Raw genomic sequence first — 23,514 nt, 5'->3', positions numbered from 1 at the left:
CCATCAGGAGCACTTGTAAAAATGGAAAGAGGCCTCCCAGCCCACGGATATTTACCTCTATATTCAGGAACTGTCATATATTTTCTTTCATCTGTGATAAAATCAGCCCGAGTTGGTTCTGGTGGTATCGGTGTTATCGGTGGTGATATTTCAGGCCATCCTAGCACGGATCTGATTGAAGATTGATAAATATCAACGGCATAATCAGGCGAGTTTATTTCAATCGTCGAGGACAACGTCGGCTCATGAACATTAATTGATATTTTTGATTCTTTTCCCGTTATTGATTTTATTCTACGCGCAAATTCCTCACTGATCTCTTCAATCTCGTAACTGCCGGTTGGTATTCCAACAACAACCCAGTCAGGTGTTCCATCGGGTTTGTTCTTGTTAGCAAATACGAGCGAATTATTTGCTGGTGTACCATTAAATGATTTTGATCTGATATTTGGCCAGCTGTAATATACCCGTAATTGCGCTAGTGCTATTTCTTTTACTGGAATTGCAGTAGGAAAATTAACACTAAATTCAGGATTAGTTGAACTTACCGAGATCATCGTTATCTTTGGCGGAGTTGTGTTGGTCACGATCTGCTGGAGTAATTCTGTCATTATTGATACTTGTATCTTTAATACTTTCATCGTATATTTTGGTTATCATTGAAAATTCGAAATCAGATACAATTCCATCACTGAGACTTGCTGATAACAACGAGGATAATTTCGAGTATGCTACCGTCGCTGTATGTAATTTTATTTTGTAATCGGATAATTTTTCGTTCGTACAAGTACATATTTTTTTTGTGATGATACCAAGCACACCTGCAATAGTTGTTGCTGCTGAAATACAGATAGTTACAGCTACTGGTGCCATCGTTGTCAACGCTGATAATATTACACCGGTTCCAGCAACAACAGCGGATACTGAATAAACAATCACATCAACGATAACCAATCGTCGTCGATATTTTTTTACTTTTACTGTATATTGATCAACTTGATCTTTTAGCGCCGCCTGCCATTCACGTGCTTGATTGTATCTGTATTGTGCACCGTCCATATATATTTTTATGCAGTAACCAATTGAGGTGTTTCAGCTACAAATTCCAAACACCACCAGAAGGATGTTGCGGTTAATTTCTTATCATCTGCTTCCAGAATAAATATTTCCTCGGCTCCGATATTTAATATAACAGATACAACCCCGGAAAACCTGTCGGTGGAATGACGCCATGGAAACGTTGTAAATATTTCAAATTTTGCAGCACTAAACACAGATAGCCTGTACACGCCAGTGACTGTTGCGGTATATTTGATAGTATTATTTTGCTGCGACCATGTTGCAAATCCCGATGATACCGTGCATACGATGTTTGTGATATGCCCGGGAGTTATTGCAGCTGGAATTTTAATCAAATTTGTTTTGTTGACAATCTCAGGAATTCCCGCTACGATGTTTTGCTGTCTTTGTTTGATCGTGTCTAGGTCAGTTTTGATATCAACGAGTTTTATATCAGCGACCAACGGATTACCAAAAAAATCTTCTGCGGTTTCATTAATTTTTCTAAAATTTCTGCGAAGATTTGTGAACGCGTTTACGTGAACGTCATATTCGGCCCGCAGCGTGGATAGTTTTCCATCCACGTCGTCGACGTATAGTTTGTTTGCGACGTCGTTGTCAGATTTTGGAGCTGTTACAGCTACTATTTTGTTCCCGTTCATGCTAAGTTCACCTGTCATCGTGTCACCGGTGTTTCTCACGCGATTAGCAACACTTTTTGCAATTTCATCTCTGATGGTTTTAAGTGACATACTTGAATCTCTGATTCTACCACCGTCAGTAAACACGGGAATATTATCTGCAACTGCACCGAGTACTCGCCGGACTATATCATTCCATTTGATATTGCTGGTTTTTAGTTTACCATATCGATCTTGAAAAATAACAACTTCATCTGGGTCAACTCCAGCAAGGTTCATAATATCAGCAAGGTCATCTTTAGTCGCATACTTTGACAGATCAACGTCGGATTTTATTTTCTTACTAGTAGAAGATCTTCCGTAAATGTCAACCATTATAATAAGATCCGTTGTTTAAAATGCTTTACGCGCAACAAATCGGTTGCTTGTATAATCGTGCACGACTTTATGTGGCGGCCTGGATGATTTTGATATAGCGTCGAGTACATTAATTACTTCACGGCCGCATATTGGCGGATCTGTCATTGTTTGTGTGGGTAGCGTTGAATACCAAACTTTGGAACCTCTAGTTGTTGCGTGGAGTGGTGCGACATACTTGATAAATTCAACAGGTGGAGCTAACCCGTACGAATCAAAATAAACAATTCCACGTGGATCAACCGCGTATGATACCCAATGAGTACCGGGTCCGGAACGTTTGTCAAGATTAATAATACCTGTTTCTAGTTTGTTTGGTTGTTTCGGTAATTGATCTCGCATAAAAACACCTCTAAAGGCAGATATTTTTAATCGTTTAGCAGCATCAAGTAAATCAAAATTTGATGATGGAACGTCTAACGAAATGACCCTGGAAGCCTTAGGCCTCTCCCCCAACGAGATCCCGGCAATCTTAGACCGCGCCCCTTTTTTTTGTATCCTCGCCCTGTTGCCTTCTTTAGTGCCATTACAGCGGCTGTTCCAACAGCACCTAACGCGGCTGCTTTCGCTACGGCTGGAGCAGCAGCAGCTATTAATGCCGGAATGGCCGCAAGTAGTGGAAATATACCACCGGTTTTTACCATGTCTTTGATGGCGCTCGGGGAGAGATGGAATTGAACTCCAGTTTTTGATTCTAGGGCTTTATTGAAATGTTTAATCTGATTATTTGTCAACGATAATTTGTTTGGACCACCACTAATATGATCTCGTTTTAGTGATATTTTAGTTCCGCATTTGTTGGCGGTTTTTGATTGAAGCTTTTTTACCTGACCCGGGGTCAGAGTAACATTAACATGACTATACGACATTTTTATATAAAATATATTTTTCTAAATAACACGATTAAAGATTTTCCACCGGTGCATCAACGATCCTCATTCGACCACTGCCACCTTCAAGTAACATGGCCTTGTCGCTAAGTATGACCGCGATCGCTCTGTAATCAACACCACCGGTATTTAATGTTGCTTTGAGATGTATATCAACGACAGATTGTTTTGATAGATCAAGATGTTCTAATGAAAATAATAAATCGGATACAATTTTTTAAAATCTAGTTGTGATATTTGCAACCCGGTATCAACATTTTGATCACGTCCCATAGATGACATCAAACGATGATATGCACGTCCTATGTGATTTAATGCATAATTTAGTTGTACATTTTCTGTTGGTTCTTGTTGTCCGTTTATCCGTAAAGAAATATCTGTGAGACCTAATTGGTCAAATATCATATGAGAGTGAATTTGTGAGTTTAAACGATTAGTTCCCTGAAAAGCAATGAAAATATGTCGTGGTGCAGAAACACCCTGTTGTGATGCTATATGCCATGTAAACTGACCGTTAACGTTAGTTTGCATGCTATCCGTGCTTGTTGTTAACCATGACAACAAGGATTTACCACCTGCATCCATGAAAGAAATTAATCGCTGTTCTTCTGCGATCGTTGGAGTCATTACCGGCATCCACAGTGAAAGTTTCGATAATATTACTTTACCAGCGTCACCAACGGGTCTCCACAGAGCATCATTATCATCGTTCTTTCTTACAAGAACAACCGTGTGTCTAGCTCCAAAAATAACCTTTTTAACATTCCTGCAAAATCCAAAAATATGCGATAGTGGAATTGTACATGAAAAACCTCTATTGCCTCCTAGCAACATATTTCTACGTGCTGCAAATCCCAAGTTGAAATTTTCGCTAGAACCATGAACTACTGGCCACACATCAGCATCAGCGTTATCGGCAAAATTTCTTGGTCGTCTTATATTATACGGATCATTTTCAGGGTTATTGGAGTTATCTTTCACAAACATCATTGTGGGACCTGCTGATCTTGTATAATCATCAGAATATCTCGCCAGACCAATTATTGTTGTAGCAACGTCGACATCATTCTGAATTGATTCAATATTTTTTCCATCAATCATGTATGTGGCGCCACTAAATAATGCTATGATCCCGTTGTTGACAAAACCAATTTTTACTGGATCTAAGTAATTAGTATCATCCGTTTTTATAATTGTACCTTCTACCTCAAGAAAGGCATCAGCGGGTAAAAAGTATCTACTTGTGTCATGAACTTGTAGTTCAATTCTTCCACGTTGATCTGGTTGTTTTGCGTCATAGGAATAAAATTGATAATCACGTACAGATTCATCCTTAAGGACGGGTGCTTCCATGTCAAATGCTGTGTCGGATACGCGCTTGAACATTTTATTATAATTATTTTTCGTCTAACACGTTGATCACCGCCTTCGGGAAATTCCACCTCGGAAAGTTCCACTTCCTGATATCAAACTTGAGATATTATTTCCAGATTCACCGAGTCCTTGATCTGCTAACGCCGCTAGTTTTTGATTTGCAGCCTGATTTATTATTTTACTTACGTATGCGGGCATCACCTCAGTACTTGCCAGTTTCACCGGTGGTTGTTGTTTTCGTCGCAATAATCGTGCTAGTCTTTCCTTGATCGCCGAGAACGCCTTACCAGCAACATTGACAATTGCACCAGGAGCTTTATCACGAACAATATCAATAGCCTTCATCGATAATTGTTTTGCAACTGGTGCTACTTTTGGAGCTATCCTCGTGAATAATCCCCGAATGACATCACCAAGTCCATTTCCGTAAATAACACTATAGATTGGTAATCGTGAGTTTACCGCTCTAACCTGTGTGGGTTTACGATGATTATCATGCACAATCATCTTATTTTATTTACCATTTATCTAACAACTAGTCATCAACGAGCTCATCAATAAGTTCTCGGTAAACGCCAATATCCATGATACCACCTTGAAATAGTCGCCGACAAATATCAGCTGCTTCATTGGTTATTTCTGGTGAATTATTTCCAGCACGTTTTCCTCCTATGAGGACTTCTAACCGTGACACGTCATTGATGATATTATCAGGACATAAACCACGTCCTGTTTTAGGTTCATCTTGAGGTGTTTTAAATACTGGTGGTTGCATTACCGGAGTAAGTACTTCAGTGGTGGCCGGGGGTGAGTCACCTTCTCGAAATCCATGTGGTGAATCTGTCGGTGTAAATGTTACAACCGGTGCAGAAATTTTCTTCGAGGGGAGTAATTTAATTAGCTCTTTAGTCCTTTCAATTTCCGACTTCAACCTTTGCTGTGGCGAAGAAGATTGCTGTTGTTCTATTTGTTGCAGAGGTGGAGGAAGCTGATACTGGTAGGACTCTCCTTGTTCTAGTTGTTCCCATCTCTCTCTATAAAGTCTTTTTACTTCTTCTTTAAGTCTTTCGTATTCTAGACCTCTAGCTTGTTTTTTATTGTAATATACGCGATATATCCATTTAATGAAATTATCATCATTTGTTTTTTCATGACGGGGTTTTAAAATACTAGATTTATTAGATATATTATCTAATATCATCTCAGGTAATCTCTCTCTTTCAGTTTTTCTAATTTCCTCAACAACTCCTTCGTTAAATTTTGCAATTAATTCTACGTCTTCTCCTGTTGGTTTGGATTTAGATGCAAGTTTTTTTCTCACATCGGCGACTTCAGTACGAAGTTCTCCAATACCTTCAAGTATTTCCTCACCAACAGGTGGAGGCTGAGTTGCAGCTATGTCAGTTGGAAGGTCTCGTAAAATCTTCTTTGTCTGTTTAGTTCTTCTTGCTATTTTTTCAGCCTGCGCCGCAGTTTGTTCTAATACCGGAAAAATACCCTTTTTCCTCTTCTCATCTTCCTTTTTAATATCTCCCCATATAGTTTTTTCAACAGCCGCTGCAGCTTTCTTAGTAGCTGCAGTGACGGGTTTAAATAGTTTTTTAGTGTCTTCTTCGTACTCAACTTTTGATTCTTGCTGCGCTTGCAGATTTTTTCTAAATGAGTCTCTGACAGGAAGAAATTTTTTAATTGTTTCTAATCGTTCTCGTGCTGTTCTTGCAGTATGAGATTCTGGATGTATCATTTTATTATAACATAATAATTTAATTAATATCAGCAGAAGAGGAATACAGAAGTTTGATGATATATTATAAACACAGAAAGAACATAAATCCAAAAATAGAAAAACCACCATCAGAACTTGAATATTACTTGAAACATAGAACAAATTCCGAAGATTCAGATGAAGATGATTCAGATGAAGATTCCCATGATTCAGATGATGATTCCCAATATTGATAGCAGCAGAGAGGGGCGTCTACAATTCTGTTTGGGACAAACAATAATCGTAGACGTGGTAATTGACCTCTATGAGTGGTCACTATTTTTTTTTGGTCAAACACAAGGGTGACCATTCCCCTAAGTGGTCTGTTCACCCTCTCTGCTGCTGTTCATGTGTGGAAAGGGATTTAATTAAAAAATCTTAACGTTATGTAATTTACGAAATTATCCGGCAGTTGCCGAACAGGATGAATTACGTCATTATGTCGTCTGATGGAAATAAATTAGCCCATAGTGTACGCAATATGGCGCCGTGGTATTATGGAAAGTCCGTTAAGCCTGAAAGCTGCAGGGGATACTAGAAGTTTTGCATTCTGGGCTCAATAGATTAGAAATTATAAATCAGTGATTCAATTAACTTAGTTCTCTGCACTTTCATCACAATAAACGTTTTCGTTATTGAAATCGGCAGTGGGATACAGACAAACGGGGAAGTATAGTCAGACTATACAGTATTCAATCGAAGAGTTGTTGCCCCTCAAGCTTGTACTCGCCACTAACATATCACATGATTTCGAAAGTAAACATGGTGACTTAACATGTATCCCTTGTTCGAATTGGTGCGTTTGTTGTCCATCAAGGACGATATTGATGTTGCAGATTCCCCAAAAGTGTCCATTTACACATGGAGGGAACATGGAGAGGGAAATCTGTTGGCATTGGGATGTACTAACGGTAAAAAAGGAATAAATTATTGGATATAGATTGAAACCAATGAACTTTTATGATTAATTTTTCCATTATCCAAAACACCAAGTGCAGCAGAGAATCTCAACTTCCCACCCAAAATTACCAATGTCCCCCATCAATTAAAAAATCTCTATATCTGGATCGTTTTAGGACACATAAAATCAGTGGCGTGACTGGTTGGTGTTACCCAGTGGGGTAACTCAAGGTGTGAACTCCACGTACCTCCTTCCTGCAAAAAAATTCAAACCTTTTACAGACAGTCATGTACGGTAACTGATGGTGTCACCTCCATGGACCTCCTTCCTGCACAAAAATTCAAAAATATTATAGACAGTCATTTTGGTGTCACCCCCTCTGATGGTGTCAGTCGGTGCGTTCCGCAACCCCTTGTGACGCCACTGCATAAAATGTCTCATAAGTTAACACGGCCACTTTGTCTTGTCCGAGTTTCCTCTGACCCTTCTCTCCCCATTTTTGAAATTTGGACATTTATGTTGGGCACTCCAACATAATTGTCCAATAATCAAATTGTTGTGGGACAGTAAGAGGAAACTCGGACTACCACTCATCTTGTAAGCTATCCACCATCTCGTTTTGAACATATTCGTAAGTTGCAAGTAAGATCTCGTGAATCTCCGGCTTATATAGGTATCCACGGTAGCCAGATTGGTCTGAGTATGAAGGGCCAGGGTCAATCTAGACTTGAATTTTAGGGAGAAGTTACTTTTGGTCAGAACAGGGAGAAGTGAAAGCAGAAGTGGGAGCAAAGCGAGAATCTCTCTCTCTCTCTCTCTCTCTATATATATATATATATATATATATATATATATATATATATATATATATATCTGTGTGTGTGTATGTATATATATATATATATATATATATATATATATATATATATATATATATATATATATATATACATATATATATATATATATATATATATATATATATATATATATATATATATATATATAGTTTTATATGTGTGTGTGTGTGTGTGTTTTAGTTCTCTTATTCGAATTATGCTATTTCTCCTTATGCATATCTGCATTTGACATTGGTTTTAAACTATTATATTTTCAAATGTATAAAATTTACCATTTATGTTTAGTGTGTTTTGGCCATATGATTTTAAAGAGCATATTATTTGTAGAAGCTATAAATTGTCATGAATTTTAACTGGCAGGCTAAACTGCAGTATTGTAATTGCAAATTAGTAAAAATACTTAATCAACTACCCTCAAACAAGATTTTTATTTTATTTTATGACAGTTCACTAAATGCACACACCTTCATATCATATTGTTTCTTTGTTGCCAATAAAACATTACCTTAACTATTCATAGATAACACACTGAATTATACAAGTCAAGATATGAATGAAATAAACCCGTCTTTCCAAGTGAATTGAAACAGTAAGCACATGAATGAATGCATCTGTTTTTATAAAGAACGGTTTTCATATTGTGAGCACTAACGTTCTAGCTTTTTACAAAAGTCCATTGATTGGATTGTACATTTAGTTGTTTTTTTTATTATTTCTTTGTATATGTGTAGTAATATCAGGCATTGGTTAAATAGTACTGTAGATGTATTGTTGATTTTTTAAAATATTCTTGAATTGCACAACATAGAATTGTCCCATGCATTTGTGACCTACATAATTGTACTTTTATGCTAAATCTTCAGTAACAATATTTATACTTTGCTTTCTATGAAATTAGTATTTTCTTTAATATATTTGCCCAGTGGTTTACACAGACCATATGATAAACTAGTATTGATATTAACACCAGCTTTTGATGGCTTGGTGCATGCCAACATTTTGCCTTGAGTTATAATACAACACTGGATATACCTGGCTAGGGCGAATGAGCTTCAAAAAAACGACGGTCATTCAGTGTATCTCAAAACAACCATGGGGTGAAGTAGTTTTTGCTTTCCTAACAGAAGAAGGTGAAGTTTACATTTTTTACATGACATTCACCCACTTCGCCTGGTAGCATGACACCTGGAAGGGACAAATATATTGTGTGACAGTCTATCATTTTTTCTACCTTTGATCCATGAGCTTTTGAATTATATCACTGTGGTAAGAAGGTGTCAGAAGATCTAAGAAAAAAAGAAGATTCCCCTATGTGTTTATGTGGTGTGTGTGTGTGTGTGTGTGTGTGTGTACATATATATTTTTGGATCTCTATGTGGTTGGCAGTACAGAATTTGTTTTATATATTATTTTTGCATGTCATTCAAAACATTTAGAAAAATCCTACCTTGCCCAGAAGAATAACTGATCCATTTACTTTGGTAACATCTACTGTAAGGGCAGTAGTTCCAACGCAACTCAGAATAAATCACCGTTGAAATAACATCATCACCAGAATTAACAATGACTCAATTTCCTAGGTCAAGGATGTGTACATACTGTGGTAAATTCTGTGAATATTTCAATCTGAAATGTTTTATGAGAAAAAGATGAACAGTGCAGTCTTCTTTATCTTCAAGTCTAAATTATTTACCACTGCTCCAGTGGCCTAGTGGTTAGAGCATTTGCCTTGGATGGGGAAGGTCATGGGTTCAATCCCAGGCCGAGTCATACCAAAGACTTACAAAAATGGTACTAACAGCTGCCTCGCTTGGTGCTCAGCATTAAGAGGTTAGTGTTAGGACTGGTCGGCCTAGTGTCAGGATAATGTGACTGGGTGGGACATCGTGCTATATGTCTGCAGCATGATGCCCCAGTGCTAGACATCACTATAAACTGCCATACTGCAGACATCATAGTGATATGATATTGTTAAAGCTATGTTAAAAATCCAAATCACAGACACACACACACAAATTATTTACCCAAACTCAGTTTTCAACTTCATTAGCAAAATTCAAAATTGCTGCCAAGTAATATATGAAATCCAAATTATCTCCCTTTGCTCCTTACATATAATTAAGTTTACAACAATACATAGAAACAGATAAAAACAGTTTTTTTATTTAGATTTGTAAATAAACAAAGATTTTGATTATCCGTTTATTATTTAATCAAGTTTTATTTTTTTCTTGTGTATAAATGATTAGTAAAACTTTTTTCTTAATTAATTACCCAGGCTGTAATAACCCTCTTGCCTTGCTTTTGATACATAAGACCAGTAAAACTGTATTCACAAGGATTGTACAATGTTCAGCTAATTTTTCATTAGATCTTCAAACAGCAAACAGCTTTTCTAATTGTTTGCACTCTTACATGCACATAGACACACATGTTCTCTCATAATTGCAACTTTTTTAAGTAACATAAGCACTTTCCATGTTTCATATATATACACACAAATTTACTATCAAATCAAAGAATGTTATATTGATTTTTTAAAAATTTTTTGAGATCTTTAAAGTTCAGGTTGGTGATGTGTATTTACTTGTCAACTAAAAAAGCATTTTTTCACATTTGTGATAATGTGACTCAGTAAACTGAAAACAGTTGAAAATTGGAAAAATTAAATTTGGTCCCAGTGATTTTTGGTTCTGAGGGGTATCCTGTAAAAACATGCTATATGGTACAAGTACACTGGATATGTTAATTGAAGAATAGTTAATTAGTATTACATCACATTACATATACCAGTTTTCTTTAGATAGCACATGAAGCTTTGATCATGTAACATTGTTTTTTGGATAAAATTGTCAGAGCTAACATTTCCTGTTAAAAGAAAATTATGATTTACCAGGTATCAACAATGATATTTTAAAAAATGTTAAAATGGAAACTGTGTAAGTATAAGATTTAAAAATGTGGATGGTTTAGTGCAGCACCAAACTTTTTGAAACCTTCTTCCCCTATGTTGAGATACCTTGGACCATGTGCACACATTATGGCTGCCATTTTACCACATACATTGAAGAAAAAACTGGAGTTTTGAATAGGTTGTTGAGTGAGGATATTTTTAAACCAGTTTTATGTGCTCATTTTCAGGGTATTTTTGTTTGTGCCATTGATGATCCAACATTGTGCCAGTTTGATAAACTTTTTAAAATAACTCTTATACATTTTTCATTCACTTTATCACTTGTTACAAATTTTTGGTCTTAAACTAAGTAACAGAAAGGGGTGAAAACCAAATAATTTTGCAAGTAGCTTATAATAAAACTTGTTTATGTAAATTCTAGATGTGCTAATGCAATTTATGTCCAACTGTTTGCCTTTCATGACTGGAATGATTTATTATTTGCAATTCCAATACAGACTCATTTATCAAACTTTTAGATTTATGTCACATCCTTTATGGCAAAATAATACATGCAGACGTACATAATGACTACAGTCCCCCTAAAAAGTGTCCAACAAAAGAGATTACTCATTATTATCTTGTCCCTTTTGTTTGTTTTAATTAATTGTTAAGTTAAAATGTGAATTCAGTCAGCCATGATCCATAATGTTGAGCATTAATTATTGTTTCTCAAGCAGATAATTAGGAAAAGGCCTTTGATCACATCAGTCATTGCTATGGTAGATAAGAATAGTTGCTAATCATGCACACCTAGCTTTTGTGTGGTGGAAATCCCCAACATAAGACGATAGTCCTGTCAGGTGATAGAGGTCAGCTACTGCTATCGCAGTGATACTGGCACATTAATTATACCTGTCAAATGGCAAAGGTGGAAAGTAAATGTGGGAATTAAAGAACAAAACAATTTAGACATGACAATATATTTGTGAAATGTGATGTTTTTTTAATGTACTGAGAGCAAGAAATCAAGTCAGTGCTATATATATATATAGTACATTTGGAAGGGACTGAAAACAATTAGTATTTATTGGCAGGTGGTCAGTATATGAAGGTGATTGCTAGATTAAGTTACCTTACCTTTGTAAAACTGAGTATTATTTTTGGAAAACAGTAATACAAGGAGAATTTACTATAAAGTTTTATGAGAAAAAAAAAAACTTAAGCAGTTTAAAACCCCTTTTTATATACTACTCAAATAACCTTTTGTCTTTATCAGGTTTTATTCTTCTGAGGTATAGTTACAGTGGAAGGTGCCCTGTGGTCAAACAGATAGCATGGCCTTCAGATCATCCCATTGTATCCATGTGCCTTGACCCAACCATTGCCTGGTTAATAGTAGCAGCAGAAAATGGCAGCCTCTTCATCCTGCCCACTTTGGCAATGCTGGTAAGTTCTCAGTCCAGAGGGCTTGTCAGTTTCCTTTGACCTTCCCATGCTCACTTGTATAGGGACCTAAGCAGCAGGGAGGGCGAATCCCACAAGGTTTCCAGACCAAACAAACAGTTCCACCAATCAATTTACAACAGTATCCCGCATTTACGGATACAAACCCTTCCTCGTTTAGCATCGACAATAGAAATGTCTGCGCGTTAAAATAACGGGTTTCACGGGATAGTCAGCGCGGTTGATACGTTATTGCGCTGCGGTTGCCCATGAAAACCATTGTGGATTTGGCCCTCCCTGCTGCTCACAAATTGTTAACTAAATAATGTGTCAAGTCCGATACGATATCTCGTTGCAGGGTCATGTAAATTTATCGTCACAAACCCGTGTGGACGTTGCTGTGCACGACTAAAGAAGTTTCTGAATTTAACTAAATCCATGTCTCTGCTGCACCAGGTTTGGTGAATATTTCTCAGCGTATGCACGTCAACGCCGTTAAACACCGCAAGAACGTTACAATTATCTCTGGTAACTTTTGGAATTTGTGTATATCGTTGAGTCACATAAATCACATCTGTGTTTTTATGACGCCCACGGGAAAATATTCTTGCCGGGTTTGTTTGCTTATCCAGCATAACATCGTCGTACACAACCAGATTGTTAATTGATCCATCGATGTCTTCAACGCCAGGTGCATCACCGATATCAGTTATGAACTCGATTACGTCTTCGTCGGTTTCCACAGCCGTTTTTGCACTTTCGTTGAAATCTTTTAACACCTGATAGCATCGCTGATCGTCCACGGACGGTGCTACCAAATATAATTTGTCCCACTTCATCCACTTCATTATCATATTCAACAACAGCTGTGTTTTGCCCGACCCAGATGGCCCGATGATAATCATCCGTACGGAGTTGGGTAGCACACTATTATGTTTCACCGGCTCTCTCCGTTTTGTCGCGGAAAAGTCAGTAACTTCCATTTGTATACAAATAAATAATATTATGGATTTATATTGTGTGAAGTGCCGGGCACGAACCCCCACAAACGATCTAACAACGATTACAACAAAAAATAACCGATCCGCGCTCACAGGAAGATGTGCTCGTTGTGGCACAAAAAAATTCAGATTCCAAAAAAAAGGTTTAGCGGAGGCGACATCGCAGCCCAACTTGGAAAGTTCCCTGGAGCTCCCTGGGCAAAGTATCCCGGAGAAAAACATCTCCCCGGATACAACTACTGTGGCCCCGGAACCAGACTTGACATAAGACTTGACAGCAACAATCAGCCTAAACCTGGTGAGTATCCGGTAAATGCTATCGATGCAGCTTGTTATGTTCATGACGTAGCTTAAAAAAATCCTGATTTGCAGCAGCGACATATCGCAGACGTGAAATTAATTCACGCGCTAAACGCCATTAAAAATAAATCTCTCAAAGAATCACTCGCTAACTGGTTAATAAAATCCGCAATGAAAACTAAACTAGTATTAGGCGCTAGTAATTAATAATGGAGGCAATTTATTATTCACCGATCGGATACTGGATAGGTAACGCAGCAATCAGTAAACTCGCTAGCGCAGCAGGGGTTACGGCGGCTACTGCCAAAAATTGGCTATCAAAACAGGCAGTGTGGCAAATTTATTTGCCGCCGCCTAGCCGAATCAACTTTATCCATTTTGATGTTAGTGTGCCCAACGAAGTCCATCAGGCCGACATACTATTCCTGCCACATGATACAGTTCGGCGGAAAATGTACAAATACGCGTTAACAGTAGTTGATGTTGCAAGCAGATACAAGGAAGCAAAGCCGTTGACAACAAAGACAGCATCTGAAGTGGCCGATGCGTTTAAACGAATTTATCAGCGAGGACCTCTACGATGGCCACATTTGCTACAGGTTGATCCTGGCAGGGAGTTTCAAGGTGCAGTATCATCGCTGATGAAGCAACATAACGTTACCATACGACGTGGACACACTGAAATTCATCGTGATCAGGCAATCGTTGAAAGATTTAATCGAACACTTGCCGAAAGATTATTTGGGTATCAATACGCGAAGGAATTTATTCAGGATGCGAGATCGCGCGAATGGGTTGCAAGATTACCAAGTGTGATAGCTGCGCTAAATAACGAGATCACCCGAACAACCAACATGAAACCTGCTATCGCAATCACAAAAAAAATATATACAGTTACAACGTAATAATATTTCAACGCAGCCAGTGTTGGGTAATGTTACAGTTAGATATTTATACGAACCGGGCGAACTTGAAGGTGGCAAACGAAGAGCGACTGATCCCATTTGGAGTGTTACCACACACAAAATATCCACCGTAACAAGATCCACTGGCAGACCAGCAATCTACAGATTAGATTCAACTGCTCCTCAACGCGGCTTTACCCGTGAGCAACTTCAGGTGATTCCCGACAATACACAATTGCCGCCAAAATCACTGAGGTGATTTCGATCACTAAAGTGATTTCGATCACTAAAGTGATTTCGATCACTAAGGTGATTCCGTTAGCGTAGCTGCACCTCTGCGTCTATTACATTCAAGACAGGTCAACATAATATTTTCGCGTGTGTGGCCAAGGGTGCTATTCTTTCTGTCTACCGTGAATTGTCTTGGGTCATTTTTCGGGTATTTCCACAGCATTATACAATTGCAGCTCGCGCAGTGATTATTTTGCTGTTGTTTCAACGCAATAACGAATTCAGCATCAAGATCAAACTTCCGATTATTTTTTTTGTCGCTGTGTTTGTAATTTGTTAATTTTTTTCTTATTGTGTCAATCATCGCCGACTCGTCGACGACCGATGTCGTTGACGTATCTAGCACAATTCTTCCCAACTGAGACATTCTTCGCACTCGCGACACTGCCAGGTAAACTAAATTGGACCACTCGATGCGATCATCAACAATCCAAACTTTTGTGTCTTCTATGGTTAATCCCTGCGCGGAGTGAATTGTCATAGCGTATCCTAGCATCCACGGAGATTTATCAGCGGCAAGTGCAGCGTCGACAACATCAATATCGACCAGCACAATATCGTTTAACACTAACTGTTGTCGCTCAGATTTCCCTGGTATGACCACATCGATATTTTGCTGTCGTGTATCCGTTGGTCTATAACACAACGGTACCGGCATCATGGAAAACTTTTCTCGATGCAACTGAAACAATCGCCGCTGAAGTGCGTCCCTGACCGCTTTTCTACTCGCCACCACAATATCATTTGGAGTCCACGTCACCAGGAAGTCTTTCACGGATGTCTTAGGAATTATCTTACGCATACAGTAACATTGGGTTTTATTATTTTGTAGCCGGATCAGCTTCTTAAACTTCTTTAGTCGGTCATCAATCGCCCTAATGTCGTCGTCGATCTCTTCGTAATAGTTAACAAAATTTTTTAGCCAGTCATGTGGAGATTTGCCTGTAAACGGTGGTGGCTGACCGTGATCGCCGCACATAACGACTGCAGTATTCTTTGTCAACAACCACTCGAGAAACCGCTTTAACGTATCCAGCGGTACGGTGGCTACTTCATCCCACAAAACCTTTTCAGGGATATACTTTGTGCCCATTCGCTCAGGAGTCCACGTACCTCCGCTGTATTTAAAAAAACTGTGATAGGTAACGGCGTTAACACCGCGTTGTTTCATTTTCCTGGCAAGTCTGTGTGTGGGAGTTAGCACAATCATATCAGAGTTTCGAAACAATTCAATTACTCTGGTTGTCTTACCACAACCGCCCGGTCCGTTCAGGTATACAGTTCTGTGTCTGGCGACAGGATCATGCACTGATGGTAACGTCGACGCCATCGATGGTGTCATCGCTGATTCAACATAACAGTCTTTGATCGTAACATCAGCTGTTTCACAGTATTCGTGTAACCGCTCCTGTTTTACACGCCAGCGACCCCATTCTGCTGATTCTCCGACGATGCTCTTTACCAGCGGCAGATGTTCCCGTGATATATAAAATGAATCTGTGGCAACTCTCACCGCGGTCCGGGAAAATCTGTTTACCATCGACAGCAGGTTTACAGTGACATAAGCCAACATTGACGATCTCAAATGGGTATATTGACGCGATTCCCCGTCAAGGTAACTAACAATTGTGCCTAATTTTTTTCCGTTCGATAACATCGCATCTTCTCTATGACAAAACACATCTTTGGCGGCGGCATCAGCTATTATAAAATTGAGTTCGGCCTCATCAAGGATTAATCTGCTGTGATGTATTTTGTGATCAAATGCTGCGCCCTGGGTAAACTTTCCTATAAGTCTTCGTCCAAGGTCCTTCGCTTCGCTTTCCCTCATTGCCATGTATCTGTCAACGTGCTCTTGTGTCCACTGTTTCATTGTTTCCTCGGAGACAAAAGCAACCGGCGTTGGCAACCAAACATCGGTTTGTTTCCGATAACATATAATTGCTTCACCGACAGTCAGCGACGTCAGTATTCCACTGTCTATCATGAATCGCAGCAACACAGTAGGCGCCCACGCCTTCTCGGCAAGATGCCTACCAACCCATGCGTAGTTGATCGGATGCAGCCCCGCAGCGAATCGAAACGAGGTCACTTTGGCGAATCCAGTCAGGTCATAATCGGGCAGCGGTCCATCAATGGATACTCTGGTCATCAACGCAGTCGGATGGCCGAATCTTTTAAAATACTCACTGCACTCTCCATATCCAAGGAAGCTTCCCGGGTAGCACGCTGCCATGTCTACCGAGATCATGTCGCGGTAATCATACCGGGTATTCTACAGCCCGCCGTGGCCATATTCGACACAACTCAGTTTGATATCCTCGAGGAATCTGTCGCTGGTTGGTTTCCACGAGTTTCTGTCTCTGGCTATGTGCGCGACAACACTGGGAACAGTGAAACAGCGAGTCAGCAGCTGATCTATCGAGGAATCATCAACTGAGTATTTTTCCGCGAGTGTTCTCATTGTGTGTTGCAACGACTCAGTTCGGTATACTTCCCCGTTGGGTTTTACAAATTGATCGTATTCAGATTCTTCGTCGCTGCTAAATAACCACACCGACACGGGATCTGTTTTACTCGTTTCATAGATGTAATCAAATATGTTACCGTCGTAGCGCCTCACAACACGATCTCGGGGAAATATCCTAACCGACTCTGTCCAGGTGTGACTGTTGTGATCAATAATTTCAATGGGGATCCATTGCGGTTATATTTTGATTTGTATAGTTGTTCCCCCGTCAACGACTTCACGGTTATTGGAAATTTTAGTGATTTTTCTAACGCAGCAACATCAGCTATTGATGCTCCGCCATCGCTGACTTTATCAGCCCACGCTGTTATCGCTGCTTTTCTTGCCGCGGTTAAACCATTGCCTCGCAAGGCGTTGCTGAAATGTTCCATTACTCTCTCGGCTACGCAGTTTAACGTCGTTGACATTCGCATAGGAGCGAGTTTACCAATTTCTGGTTTTTTCAGCGGATATAATCCGTAAACAACCGCTGTTGCAGGGTACGCTCTGTTATAGTATGGACTATCAATTCCAACAAGCATTCCTGGTCTGCTAGCGCGACTCAACAAAACAGTTTTGCCACCAGCAAGAACAGGATCGCGTTTATCGCGGGTAATCCATTTATCGTTGCCATCCTCGTCGACGACTCCGGTTATAAATTTTATCAACAGCGTGTAATTGGTATTGCCGAGATTTTTAATGATGCTACTGACGCGATCATCTGACATCATACCGTCGATGACGTCGTCGCTGAATAATCCCTCAAAGATATCATCGACGGAGAGATTGTTGATAATTTTGTACGTCGAAAACACATAAGCCGCGCCATCATCACGAAATTCTTTTTTCGCCTGTTGGATGATCCTGTTCAGCTCGGTCGGCGTATTTCGTTGCGGATCGCTGGTTAATTTGTCAAGATCAAATCTTTTCCTGGTTGACCTCGTCGATGGCAACCTATCAAAGTCATTCATATATAACAATAGGGCAAATTATGTTTAATTAAAAAAACATCATATATATATGCCTGAAAACTATTGTGCGTGGAAAATCATGGGAACCAAAGAGCAGTGCCAGCGTAAATGTGTCGGCGTGTATTGTTTTTCACATAATCAAAATTTCAAGTGAGGATCCAACGGTGGAGTTATTTGCGCCGTATGCAACGTTACAGTCCGTGGCAAAACAAAGTTGTGTTTGGGATGTGGCAGTAAACGATTTCGTGAGCTAGCCAGATATTATCTGCGCAAATACAACCGCGTATACACGGAACAGGAGTACATCAGTGATCACCCGATACACTATTTAGACAAACAAATGCCATCTAGTATAGACAAATGGAGTTCAGAAGACACCCAATCTACGATTGCTACGAATCCTCCACAGACGGAACGGTTAGACACTGCAGATTAAAAAAACCACTCGGGAATATAAAAAAACACGGTTATAAACAAGTTAAAGTCTATAAATCAGGCGAGGAAAAAACTTATCGTCTTCACAGGTTTGTTTTTGAATGTTTTCACGGACCAATCAAGCAGGGTTTAGTGATCGATCACATTAACCGAGACAAACTAGATAATCGCTTAACGAATCTAAGAGCTGTTACTCAGAGCGAAAATTCTCGCAACTCAACAAGAGCTGCTCAAAGGCTTCCTCGAAGGCCGGTCGTTGCCGTAATGGACTCAGATGAGATAGAATTCCCATCAATGAATTCCGCTGCTAAATATTTCGGAATGCAACGGGCATCAATCCACATAAATATTAATCTTGGAACAAAGACGGTCTACTCGGAAAAATACGACAAACTCATATCATTCTATGAGCCCGATCAGCCTTAACATTATGTTAAAGAAACAAATCAGCTATAGATATATGGACGAGACAACGGTTGCAGCACTTATCGATGAAATCAACGCAGTGAAAAAGTATACCACATCAAGTGAAATCTTTAACGCGGAGTGGTTGCAAGATCAGTACGATTCTATCTCGGAGTCTCGCGCACAAGGCTACAAAACTCACAAGCGCGAGTACAGAACAGCAAAGATGCTTGATAACGAACTCAGGTACAACATTATCTGCCAACACCGAGATCAGATCAAAGTCTTCGTACCAATAGCGCGCGCGCTAAAGAAAATCCTTGACGACATTGGAAAAATATTTGAGCAGGAGAAACTGTCAAAGACGCTCTCCGATAAACTCGATAAATTACTCATCGACGAATAATAATTGTTGAAAACAATTCTCGGAAATGATTCCTTGAAATAATTCTCCGGCAACAATTACGATAACAATTATTTTGTGTGTTTTTGCTGCGTTTTGACAAAAATAAATTTACACAACATTTTTTTTTACGCCGTTGAAAATCAAGTAATAGTTATCATGTTAGTAATTTTTATTCACTGTGTTATATATGAAAAACACCTTAGATCCGGAGCAGGTCAAACAAATTCAGCTTCAACGCGGCGTTGTGCCAATAGCCGTCATCGCCAAGCAGTTTCACGTCGGGTACAACCGAATTTACGAGATATGGCGCCAACAAGACCCAGAGTCTATTCGGGCAAAGGTTACGACGAAACCAAACCAAACCGAGATAGCGTCGCTGACACGACAGCGAGATTCAGCTGAACAGCGCTACAAGCAACTTGAAGAGAAAACAGCGCAGTTAACTGACTCTAATAACCAGCTCGTAAATGACTTGTTGGTGGCCCGCGCGAAATCAGCGAAGCTATCATTGCGGATAGCATTGTACGACACAAAGTGTCACGAATTGCTTGCGGCGCTAACACAGCTAAAAAAAATAATACTGAACTCGTCGAGAGGGTTCGCAAGTTAAAACAACGACTAGCGAAGAAGAAGAAGAAAAAATCCACACAAAGTGGAGAATCGCAAAGCGATTCCACACAATGCGACGGCGATTGGAAGCAACAACTATGTCAAATCGACGAGGTTTTCCGACGCTGACATCAACAACACCATGATCCGCTCAACAATGATGAGCGCGTTGACGCCGCCCTGAATTGCTCCGCGATTTCGACGTAATTTGGTTTCGCGGTAATCCGAAAACTCCCACACGCTGCGGTAACTGTCAGCGAGGATCATCGCGAACACACATTTTTTTTCGCACCCTTGTAGCGTCAACGCGCCCTCGTGGACTAATTTAGCACGGTCAAAGATCGACTTGTGTTTGCGCCCCGGTACGATGATGGATAAAAATTCTTCACCGCGGTATCCGTCGTAAAAGTAGCAAATTCTCATGCTATATCGAGGCAAACATATTTGTTTAAATGCTATATCATGGTATATTTTCCCCCGCAAGAACGTCCGTCAACTGCGCCAACGACAAGCACGAGTGTGCATAATTCAAAATTTCATCATCGCTGAAGAACACGACGACATCGCCGTGGCCGAAACGCGTTGCGTTTTGCAGCCGCGCGATATCATCGTGACGCAGCAGCATGCTATCGGTGCCGCCATCAGATACTCGTATTCGAGTGTCTTCGAGCCGGCGCGCGGTTTCATCATGGTTTCGTGCAAACGCAGCTCTGATTGCGTCGGCGAGTTCTCGTCGGTCAAGTATTGTCATGCGGACATGCTGGTAAGATCCTTCAGTCATTATCACATAGTAGTTTATTTAATATAATTTATCACGACGTGACTGTCGTTAATTATTATTCCGGCATTTCTTCCCACCGGGCTATCGTCGGAATCGCTTTCAGAATCGCTCAGCGATTCGTCACTGGAATCACTGGAAACACTTTGTGTGGAATCGCGCTGCGATTCAAATTCAGATTCGTAACAGGAATCACAGCAAGATTCCCAATCGCTGTCGGTGAAGTCGCTATCACTGCACGAAGACATTATATGTTACGCACGCGATATTGCTAATTGAAAATCCTTTAGTTTTTCACCAGCAGGTTTATGCTGATCGTTTCCCCGCGCAGGTCCAACAGTCGCTGTTGTTGGTCAGTGACTTTAAAATTTATTCTTGTCAGCGTCGGGTTATGGCACCGAAGAAACACCGGATTTGATTGGCTCCTGCACAATCAAAAACCCAGGCGGTTGTGTGGGGGTAAATGAATAAAGTATAAAACCCTGCCGGGCTTGATTCGATGTTGTCGTGTCTACGCTGTAACTGCCATCGATGATGTCACATACGAGATTGACCGCGACGACGTCGGTGATGTTCACAATTCCCGGAGAGATGTGTCTGCCATCGCCGGATGTGGAGTTGTTGTACTCGAGGACAGCAGGTTCCGGGAATGATCGCTTGTATGCGGCCAAGATATCCTTGAAGGATTGATCGATGAGATCACTAAGGGATTTTTTCATCTCAGATACGTTATATCCGGGAAATTTAAAATCAGGAATATCTTCCACACGTATCTTATAGTGGTCTGCAAACCACGTTCTCACTGCTCCCTGAGGAGCGTTTAGTATCATCTGAACAAGCCGGAGGTTTAGGTACTCGGCATCTCCTACAAGTTGATTTGCTATCTCGATGTGCTTGATGATTTCACCGCGTGCGCGCTGTGGATCAAAAACATGTTCCTGGAAGAGTTGTTGCAGAAGTTTAAGTTGTGTTTTAAATTGGTAGTTAATTTCACCGAAATACTCTTCAACATCTCGGCTGTCTATGTCAATGAGGGGGGTACGGTAGGCCTCATTAAACGATAGGTTCCCCTCCTTATCCCACCCCCACCACGCCCCCTGACTACTATTCAAAAAATCGGGGGCGGCAACTATACCCTCGTAATCTGGACTCTTCATAGCGCTAAATAAAACGCGGTATATCGACTGAAGGCGAAGGTCATGGTATGATTCCTTGTCGGAAAGGTAATCTGATTTTACAGGTTCTGGTGGACGCGGTATCGCTGGCGGTTTCTACGCCGGCCACCCTAGCACGGCTTTGATCGAGCTGTTATAGATATCAACGGCGTAGCCCGGTGTTAAGATTTCGATGATCGTCGACAGCGTTGGCTCGTGTACTGATATGCTAATCTTTGCTTCGCTTCCAGTGACACGTTTTATTTGACGCTGTATTTCATTGTTGATTTCCTCTATCTGATAACTCCCAGTGGGAAGTGTAATAGTATTCCAATCCGGGGTTCCATCAGCGTTATTTTGATATGAAAATACAAATGAGTTGTTTAGGGGTTGTCCGTGAAATGATGTCGACCTGATATTGGGCCAACTGTGATATACTCGCAACTGTGCCAGCGCGATTTCGGTAACTGGAATTGCAGTTGGAAAATTAATGTTGAACTCTGGCTGCATCGACGATATTGATATCATTGTTGTCCTTGACGGAGTTGTATTTGCGGCTATGTCGAGCAACGCTTGTCGTTCCATTGTTATTGTTGTAGTTGGTTTTTAAATGGAAACAATAGTCGCTGTAGCAGCTAGACATCAGCGCAAACTCGGAATCGGATATGTTGTTGTCGTCGACGTTGGATGATATCAGCGAAGACAACCTCTGGTAAGCGCTGTTGGCCGCGTTGGACAATTGTTGATATTCGTGTAGTTTTGTCGTCGCGCACGAGGATATTTTTTTTGCAATGATATTAGCGACACCTGCGAGCGTCGTCGACGCTGAGATAGTGATCGGAATTGCTACGGCGGCGGTTACCGGAGTCAGCGCAGATAGTATAACACCCGCGGATGCAACCACCGCGGATACCGAGTACACTGCGATGTCTATCACCGTTATGCGGCGTCGGTATTTTTTTATTTTTGTTGCGCATCTGACTATGGTAGCTTTCAGCGCTGACTGCCATTCGCGTACCTGATTGTATCGATAACGTTGAGCATCTGGTGTCATCGACGCTATTTGAAATTGCTGGTGATTTTCAATTACGCGGTAACCAATTGAGGCGTTGCAGCGACGAATTCCAAACACCACCAGTAAGATGTTGCGGTTAAACTATCGTCCTCGGCTTCAAGCATAAATGTTTCCTCGGTTCCGCTGTTTAGTATTACAGTGCAAACCCCGGAATACTTATCGGTGGAGTGTCTTCAAGGATATGTTGTGAAGATTTCAAACTTAGCAGCGGAAAACACAGACAGCCTGTACACACCGGTGGCTGTTGCTGTGTATTTGAGAACGTTATTCTGTCAGGACCATGTTGCGAATCCCGATGATACCGTGAACACGATGTTGGTAATATGCCCGGGAGTAACTGCAGCGGGGACCTTAATCAGACTGGTTTTGTAAACGATATCAGGAATTCCCGATACGATATCTTGCTGTGTTTGTTTGATCGTGTCAATG

The 23,514-nt window shown here is 40.4% G+C and overlaps 1 protein-coding gene across 1 annotated transcript in view; it reads left to right on the top strand.

The window, feature by feature from the left end:
• The first annotated feature begins 6,901 nt into the window (after positions 1 to 6,901).
• The window catches only part of LOC149788949 (uncharacterized), a 145,616-nt gene continuing 129,003 nt past the window's right edge, over positions 6,902 to 23,514 (top strand). Inside the window, exons 1-2 of the mRNA XM_089975093.1 lie at positions 6,902 to 7,057; positions 12,080 to 12,249. Coding sequence (XP_089831219.1) covers positions 6,922 to 7,057; positions 12,080 to 12,249 — 306 coding nt within the window. The 5' untranslated portion in view covers positions 6,902 to 6,921. The remainder of the gene's footprint in view (positions 7,058 to 12,079; positions 12,250 to 23,514) is intronic.

This window comes from Sinohyriopsis cumingii, chromosome 11, assembly GCF_028554795.1.
Source record: "Sinohyriopsis cumingii isolate HCF-2022 chromosome 11, ASM2855479v2, whole genome shotgun sequence".
In the NCBI taxonomy this organism is placed as follows: Eukaryota; Metazoa; Mollusca; class Bivalvia; order Unionida; family Unionidae; genus Sinohyriopsis; species Sinohyriopsis cumingii.
Note: the sequence above shows the minus strand (reverse complement) of the source record. Positions and strands in the feature narration are given on the sequence as shown.